Raw genomic sequence first — 9,443 nt, forward strand, 5'->3', positions numbered from 1 at the left:
GGGTGGGATGGGGGAGGGGTTATTCACTATAACTGGTGACCTTATAAGAGACTAGGACACAGACATACATAAGGGAAAAAAAAAGACACAGGAAAAAAACTGCCATTTGCCAGCCAGAGAGAGGCCTCAGGTGAAATCACCCTGCTGACATCTTGATCTTGGACTTCCAACCTCCAGAAGTGTGAGGAAATGAATTTCTGCTGCTTAAGCCACCCAGTCTGTGGTACTTTGTTCTGGGAGCCCTAGCAAACCAATAAGGAACACTGTATTTTGGTCAGAAATAACTGAGTGCTCAGAACATTCATGGTTTTTATTTAACCAAACTCCCCTTGCAAAGTCAAGATGTCATTCAAATAGGAAGATACCCTCTTAAAGATACAGTTCACCTTCTGAAATGATCAATTATTTTTTTGAGGATATTCCCCAAAGCTTATTGACTTCTCTAAAGCTCTCCTTCACTTGAGACTGGATATTAAGACTCCCCAGGGAGCTTTCAGCGTCAAAGGCCAGGTCCCAGACTCCAGAGATTCTGATGAACTGGGCAAGGCAGAGTTTGTTTCCTTAAAGCTCCTCAGGTGGTTGGTTCTAATGTGCAGCCAGAATCGAGCACCCCCGCTCTAGGACCTAGATCATGAAATTGTAAAAACTGGGCTAGCTGAGTGTCATAGGCTGAACAATGGCCCCTGAAAGAGGTCCTATCTTTGTCCTAATTCCCAGAACCTGGGACTGTTACTTGATGTGGTGAAGGATTTGGGGATGGGGAGATTATCCTGGTTTATCTAGGCAGATCCTAAACATAATCACAGTGGTCCTTATAAGATGATCGAATGAGGAAGAAGGTGATGGGATGATGAAAGCAGATGGAGAAAAGGCTGTGATGCAGGCTGTAAGCCAAGGAATGCTGGTGACCTCTAAAAGCTGGAAAAGGCAAAGAAACGGATTCTTCCTTAGATCCTCCAAGAGGACCTGCCCCATCCTACGGACACCTTGATTTTAGCTCCATACGACCCATTCTGGACGTCTGACCTCCAGACGGCAGAAGGATGCATGTGTGTTGTTTTGAGCCATCTAGTATGTGGTAATCATTATAGCAGCCAAAGGAAACCAGTACACTGAGTCACACGAATAGCTCGTTAAAATGCAGATGCCTAGCCTTTTCAAAGCTCTCTGGGTCAATCATTGTCACACATCATCAGTGGACATCTAAATAGACTGAGGCTCCTCTAAACCCAGATTGATTAAGTAGAAATGGGGTGGGGCCCAAGAATTTGCATTCCTCACGAATTGTCAGGTGAGTGCAGATGCATCCTATGCTTTGAGAACTACTGCTTTGGATGCTTCCAAGGTACAGGTTAGAATACCACGGTTATAATCACAGCTAAGGATCTAGGGTCCACTGCATGCAAAGATTTATAACACACCTGTTTGCTCATCTGTACTGGAAGGCATACCTTGTTGTTGTTTTTGTTGTTTTTTTTTACAAATGGAAGGCGAGACCCTCCACCAGTGAAAAGATTACAACTCGCATTATTGCGGTGGTCTGGGACCAAGCCCAAATTATCTCTGAGGTATGCTGGTATAAGGTTAAGATTGTCCCTTAATCCATAGAATTATGAGAATCAAATGAAATAATGTATTAATATCTGTCACTGTTCCTCTACATCCTGTCACCTTCAGCAAAAACAAACAAAATCAAAATAAACTTCCTCAAAGCAACAACAACAAAAGCCCTTTACCTCCTGGTTTTTCTTTGGTCAGGACACAGACCTGGCTGCTCCTGTATCTCCTCACCCAGCAGTCTGTCTCAGGGATTTGGGCCCAGCATCCCTCCATTAAGTGTGAACCAGCTCTCCTCGGGTGTCTGGCAGCCCATGGAGATATTTCTGGCTGCCACAATGACTGGGGGGAGTGCCACTGGTATTTCATGGGGAGGAGACAAGGAGGCTCCTGCACTGCAATGCTCAGGACAGTCCTACTAAAGGAGGAATTGTCCTGCCCAAAATGCCATGTGTCCCTAGGCAAAAAATGCTTTTTGGTCATTTCCAATTGGCGCCTGTGGGTTGTCCTCCAGTTTCTGAGGGTCACTCAAGGACTTCTGGTCTGAAGGCCCTTGCCAGCTATACTCATACAGCCAAGAGGAGAGCTTAAGAGGCCCATTCTCCATAGTCTAGACTCCATGACACCCATCCACCTTAATACCATTCTGCTGATAGCCCACTAACCACCTACAGTGGGACCATATCCCCTCCCTGTCATAGCAACCATGATTAACAAGACTTATTTATTTCCCCCAGACCAAAAGCTGGGAAGCTGCCTGGGGGAGCCACAGCCCATTGAAGGCCTCCGGAATGCCCTGTCTGAATGCCAAAGACCTGTTTAGCCCTTTGCATGGTTAAGCATACCACTTGCCTAAGGCTGATATTGAAGGTCCTCCCAAACTATGCCTGTTATTCGTAGCATGGGAGAGTGTCCAGCAGGCACAGGGAAGCGGCCTCCCCATTCACTCTCTGCTTTATGCACTCACTCCCCACTCCCTCTTCCTTAAGGCTGCATGATCTCTTTACTCATGCAAGAAAACAGGAAACAGATCACATGTCAGATTCAGAAATGCCTCACAACCTCTAGCTGATGGAATGCCAGGCTCCAGGCCCAGTTCTATCACTATCTAGGGCAAACTGTAATGCTGGACACCTCAGTTGACCTTTCTGGGCCTCAGCTTAATGCCCACAAAAAGGGGCTTGCGTGGCTACCTGGTCTTCAAGAACATTCCAGCTCTACATTCCACAATCTGGGGACAGGATATGGTTTATTATTAGCCTATTTTACTTTGGACAACAGCACATTGTGTTTTCTATGCAGGATGTTGCCTCAGCAGTTTGGGAAATTTGGTGTTGGCATCATGGATTCTCAACAGCCAAGAAGTTACCTTTCTAACCTCAAAGGCAGAAAACAGCAGGCAGGCCTAGCACTGTTTGTATTTCTTAATTTTATATTCGGCAGCTCACCAAGACCAAAAATACACATCATTCAATATTTACATCAGGGCTCTCTAATCACAATGTCCATTGCGTATTTTAATGAACTGCACTAATTTTACAGGGAAACTGTTGCAGGAAGAATACTGAATCAGATTTAAACAAGGATGCTTTAAATACTATCCTTCTCTGTTTTTAATATTTTCAGTGTATTCCTGTGGGGGAAAGGTGATAGTTTTTGTTTGCCCACTGAAAGCCATGGCCCAATGATACTTATTGTCATAATTTAATTGTTGGAGAAAAAATATTCAGAATTAATCACAGCTCCCCCATTTATAAGCTCTACCGTTTAATAAGTTTCAAACATGTGCTAGACAGACAATACAATTCTAAACGTTCCAGCAAACCCTGCAGTAAAACCCCCACTTTCTAGATGGGCACCTAAGAAACTCGCTTACTTTGCACATGAGCTTCATAGAAACTCTTTCTGCTGTGTTCTCCATGACTGGTAAGAGGGAGCCATTCTACAAATATTTTTGAAAGCAAGATTGTTTTCAAAATGGCAAAAGGAATTTCATATCGAAGTGTCACTACAACACTCCCCACCCCACTCCCTTTCGTAATCGTCTCATTAAGAACTGCAAGGGCCTGGCTGATTACGCGCTGACCGCAGAGATTTGCCTTTTCCCGGGAAAATGAACACAAAGCAAGGAACCAAGAAATACTTGGATAAGGCAGCGGTCCTCCCTATTCTATCGCCAAGAATTCTACAAACAAGTTAACTGACTTCCTAGCCAATCATAAACAGCCAGGAGGAGAGATCTTAAGTTTTATCATTTTTTCCTTAGGCACTGTAATTCTACACTCTCCCGGCACACCAACCAAGAAAGAAGTGTTTAAAAGCCACACAGAAGCTCGCTGCACCCTTAAGAACTCGTGCCCTCTCCAGGCTAAAGACCCTATCGCACAATGATCTCTTGCACAGAGACCTCAGTAGTCCGAGGGCACAAGGGAACTGATCTCTAACTTTCCAGATTGCAAACACTTTTAATGCCAGAGGCCTCCCAACAGGGGGCCGCTCTGTACTTTATTTCAGAGTTACAAAAAGGTCTCAGAATCTCTGAAGAACTGAGCTGCAGGGGACAACTTCAGGGCAAGGCCGAGGTTTGGGAGGAAAAAAAAAAAAAAGGCCGGAAGCTTGCAAAAGAGCAAGAACACAGTTCTCCCACGTGGGCAGCGCGGGCAGCGAACCGAGTCAGAGCCGAAGCGTGAGTTCCGCAGGGTACCGAGAGACGGTCTCATCAGCGGCAGAACATCGCCGGATGCATCTCCCCAGAAAGAAGTGGAGCTCCAGCAGGGTTGGGGCACCGGCGGGGCTCCGGCCCACTGGCCCTCTCCAAAGGGCTTGCCCACGCCCTGTGAGGTGCGGGTGCAGCTGAGACCAAAGGTGGAGGCGGCGTTTGCAAGCGTTCCCTCTCCTGCCGCTTCCCTCTCCCCCTCCCCCGCTCCCTGCCCCTCGGTGAACCTGCCCGGGTGCGGTGCCCTGGACCCACCCCGCCGCGGCGTGGGCGCACAGGCAGAGCGCACAGCCCGGAGGCGCGGTCCCCGCGGGCGGGAGCGAGAGAGCATAGTACAGGGCGGACCGCAGCCGCCCGGCGGGCTAATCTCACCTTCACGGCAGTGGGGGTGGCACATGACGCCATATCTGCGCTGGGAGAAGGCTGCAGGGGGGCGCGCGGGCCAGAACCACGGAAGGTTGCAGTGCCTAGCGCGGGACTGAGCAGTGCGGAGTCCCGGGCCGCTCTGGCTCCTCCTCTTCCTTTTCGGGACAGCTGGATTGGCTGCTAGTGTGGTATCTCCCCCATGACCCCCCTCCTCAATTCCAGGTTCCCGCGTCCCGCCCCTTTTGCAGACCTTTCCGGTTCTCCGCCGTTTTGTTTTTCTCCCCCCGCCCCGCCCGGTATAACTAACGGGTTCTTGATAATGATAATAATGGAGACCGTTTACTGAGCGCTTTGTATGCTTCCTGACTCTGCTCTGCACTTTAATCAGCCTCGTTAACTTTAACAAGAACGCTACAAGGAAGAGCAGCACTCCCCCCTCTGCCAAGTATTAGCTGCATGCTCGGCCTTATCGGTAAAATCAGGCTGGTCTGCATTCCAGAAGTTCTCGCGGGAGGGAGAATCGTCACCAAGAGGGAACAAAACTATGGCTTACTCACCTTCAATTTGAGGGGAGGCTTTTAAGGGGATGAGACACTGTCTAACTCCCAGCCTGACTCAACAGGGCCAGGACCATCTTCAACCCCTCCCACCAGGGGCAACATCCAGTATATCCAGATTCAGAAGACTCATGTCTTCATTTCAACACTGGCTGGTCAGTCCCAGCACACGACCACCACCACCACCAACAACAACAACCCTCCACTGGAGAACCCCTTACTCTAAAAATCCCCATCCCTTCCCTACGGGGATAATCCAATTTAATCTCCCTTGATGGATTGATTAAGGTCTTCTAAACAAAACACTGGGTGACAGTAATGTTCTGAGACACAGAAATGTTGCAAATTACTCGGGATGAAAGGATGGCTGTGGAAGGATATACTATCCTCTTTCCCTAAAGCAGTAAGACAGTGAAGTAAGACACACACATCATTTCATTCAAAGTATCACTTTCCAGACGCTACCCATACAACCTGTTTAAACAGTAAAGACTTTCACTCTTTCGCTATAATTGGCTATAGGTCTAAATTTTACAATGTAAAGTTTTCTTTCTTCTATTGAAATTATAAAAATCACCAATTTCTTTTAAGTTAATGAAATGGCAAAAGGATAAAAGTAGGTCAGGGTGCTCCTTTGAAAAGGCAGGGGGCTGCGAGTCCTTCATGGATATGGTTTTCTAGGACCCTGTCTGCTCATTGCTCTATTGAGAAGCAGAAGCCCGTTACTCAAAGGGGTCCATTGCAGAGACTCAGACACCCTGGGTTTTATGGCTGCTACACTGTTAGGGGATCTTGACAATTTACGTGATTTATGTAATAAGTCAATCCAGTTTCTACTCTGCACTGCCTCTCTTCCCAAAATTAGAACCTGTAAACAAGTTAGATCCTGTAAGCAAAGACTCTTAGAGAAGGAATTGGGAACTTGGAAGGGGCTAAATTGGACTTATGGACTTTTCTCCTATAACTTGCAGGTCAGGACTCAAGCATTTCTCTTGAACATGTAATGTCTGTGAAGGGAAAAATTGGCCCAAGTCTAGTCTGTTTTTTGTTTGTTTGCTTTAGTTTTACATTTTTATTGTGAATAATTTCCATGTCTTTATTTTTTTAAGATTTTTATTAAAATATAGCTAATATACGATATTATATTAGTTTCAAGTGCACATCATAGTTATTCAACAGTATCCATCTAGCACTAGACATAGTTATTACCACATTATTGATTATATTCCCTACGCTAAAGAAGTGATCACCATGATAAGCCCAGCAACATCTGACACTACCACGCTATCACAATTTATTGACTATATTTCCTATACTGTATATTATATCCCCAAGACTTATTTGTTTTATATCTGGAACTTTGCACCTCTTATTCCCCTTTATCTTTTCCCCCCTTTTAAAAATTTTCAATTACAGTTGACATTTAATATTATTTTATATTAATTTCAGGTATAGAGCATAGTAGTTAGACATTTATATAATTTATAAAGTGATCCCCCTGACTAGCACCCACCTGGAACTATAGTTATTACCATAATCTTGATTATATTACCTGTGCTTTACTTTACATCCCCAGGACTATTTTATAACTACCAATTTGTATTTCTTGATCCTGTCACCTTTTTCACCCTACCTCCAATCTCTCTCCCATTTATCACCCGGATAAATCTAGTACCCATCTGACACCATACATTGCTATTACAATATTATTGACTATATTCCTTATGCTATACCCTACATCCCCATGACTACTGTGTAACAACCAATTCATACTTCTTAATCCCTTCCCCCTTTTCACCCACTCCCCAATCACCCTCCCATCTGGCAACCATCAAAATATTTTCTGTATCTCTGAGTTTGTTTCTGTTTTATTTGTTTGTTTATTTTGTTCTTAAGATTCCACTTATAGGTGAAATCATATGACATTTATCTGTTGCTGTCTGAATTACTCCACTCAGCATAATACTCTCTAGGTCCATCCATGTTGTCAGAGTTGGCAAGATTTTATTTTATTTTTTTTAACTGCTGAGTAATATTCCATAGTACATATGTACCACCTCTTGTTTATCCATTCATTCGTTCAGGGAAACCCAGTTTACCTTCATATCTTGGTTATTGTAAATAGTGCTGCAATGAACATATGGGGGAACATGTCCCCTCAAAGTAGCATTTTGGGTTTTCAGATAAATACCCAGAAGTGGGATTACTAGGTCTTTCTTTGTCTCTTGTTATAGCCTTTGTTTTAAAGTCTATTTTGTCTGGTATAAGTATTGCTACTCCAGCTTTTGTTTGTTTGTTTGTTTGTTTGTTTCCATTTTCATGAAATAACATTTTCCACCCTTTTACTTTCAGTCTGTGTGTGCCTTTCAAACTGAAGTGAGTGTCTTTTTTTTTTTTAAAGATTTTATTGGGGATTTGGGGGAGGGGAACAGCACTGGGGAATCGGGGTAAGGGGAACAGACAAGTTGCTGCTGTTTTGTTCTTCAGTCTAGTTGTGGAGGATGTTGCTTCACTGGCCCAAGCTGGCACCATCATTGCACTCTTCCCGGGCGAGGCAGATCAGTCGCCGGCCTCTGGACGGCTGCTCACGGCAGCTGCTGGCCGCTCACACTGGCTGCCAGCTACACATGGTAGCTTATGGCAGCCCACTGCAGCAGGGGACTGCAGCCTATGCCATCGCCGGCGACCCACAGCAGCCCAGCTCCAGGTCGAGCTGTTGTTCAGCATCTTAGCTGTAGAGGGCAGTGTCACTGGCCCTCATGTGTGGGATCTGAACCGGGGCCCTCTGGCATCCCAAGCCAGTTCTTAACCAACGTGCCACTTGCCCGGCCCATGAAGTGAGTGTCTTGTACGCAGCATATGTAAGGGTCTTGTTTTCTTATCTATTAAGACCCCTTATCTTTTGACTGGAGCATTTTATCCATTTACATTGAAAGTAATTATTGGTAGGGATGTAGTTATTGCCATTTTATTATTCATATTTTTCTTTTTTTTTTTCATCTTAAAGAAGTCCCTCTAAGATTCCTTGTAATACTGGTTTGGTGGTAATGAGCTCCTTTAGGTTTTTCTTGTCAGAGAAGCTCTTTATCTATCCTTCAATTCTACTCTTTTTTTTTTTTTTTTTTTTTTAGCTGAGCCGTCCTGCTACCTGTTGGCAGCTCAGCGGCTGCTCAGCTTGGGCTGGACTCGAACTGCTGTTGCTCAGAGCTCAAACTCTTGAGTGAGCTCTTAACCAACTGAGCCACTCGGCCGGCCCTATCCTTCAATTCTAAATGATAGCTTTGCTGGGTAGAGTAATCTTCGTTGTAGGTCCTTGCTTTTCATCACTTTGAGTATTTTGTGCCAGTCTCTTCTGGCCTGCAAAATTTCTGTTGAGAAATCAGCTGACAGTCTTATGGGCACCCCCTTGTAGGTAACTAACTGCTTTTTTTTTTTTTTGCCTCTTTTAAGATTCTCCATCTTTAACCTTTGGTATTTTAATTATGATGTGTCTTGGTGTTGGCCTGTTTGGATTTATCTTGTTTAGGACTCTGCAGTTCCTGGACTTGTATATCTGTTTCCTTCACCAGGTGAGGGAAGTTTTCCATTATTATTTCTTCAAATAGGTTTTCAGTTCCTTGCTTTTTCTATCTCCTTCTGGTACCCCTATAATGCAAATTTTTGTATGCTTGCTGTTGTCCCAGAGGTCCTTAAACTCTCCTCGCTTTTTTGGATTCTTTTTTATTTTTGCTAGTTCATCCCTAGCCCATGCCCCACTTGGGGCCACCCAGCAGGAGCCACAAAACAATCTGCAGATGGCTGCTGCCCATGCTATGCTTGGAAGTGCCTCAAGAAGCCAAGCTGGGAACAAAGGCCAGCTCCTGCTATGCCAGGGTTAGGGCTGCTCAGCCAGAGGTACAAGATACACTCAAGCCAGATGCTGCTTGTCTGGGTTCCATAAACCCTTGAGAGACCCTAGGAAAGTCTGCAGCATGAGCCAAAGTAGGTGGTTAGTATGAAAAAACCACTGGAAGCCGCTTGGGTATGCCCAAAAGCTGGATGGGGCAGGGTCTCAGAATCACCAGGGCATGGTGTTAGCCAGCACGGTGGAGGCTCAGTCTGCACACTGGGAAGGGGGAAGTTTCAACAAAGAAACAATGACTTCTGCCAGCTCCTCCATCCAAGAAAAAGCTGTCCTTCCAGCCCTCGTCCTGAAACCAGACAACTCAGTTCCCCTCCCTTATGTCCTTGTCACCTCTCCAGGTGCT

At 45.3% G+C, this 9,443-nt stretch overlaps 1 protein-coding gene across 2 annotated transcripts in view; it reads right to left on the reverse strand.

Moving 5' to 3' along the window:
• MTAP (methylthioadenosine phosphorylase) overlaps window positions 1–4,791 on the reverse strand; it is a 61,800-nt gene extending 57,009 nt beyond the window's left edge. For both annotated transcript variants that reach the window (XM_019629444.1, XM_019629443.1), the window contains exon 1: window positions 4,646–4,791. In XM_019629444.1, the coding sequence (XP_019484989.1) occupies window positions 4,646–4,678 (33 nt within the window). In that variant the 5' untranslated portion in view covers window positions 4,679–4,791. The remainder of the gene's footprint in view (window positions 1–4,645) is intronic.
• Between the last annotated feature and the right edge of the window lie 4,652 nt (window positions 4,792–9,443).

The sequence above is a fragment of the Hipposideros armiger genome, unplaced genomic scaffold (assembly GCF_001890085.2).
Source record: "Hipposideros armiger isolate ML-2016 unplaced genomic scaffold, ASM189008v1 scaffold_855, whole genome shotgun sequence".
NCBI lineage: Eukaryota > Metazoa > Chordata > Mammalia > Chiroptera > Hipposideridae > Hipposideros > Hipposideros armiger.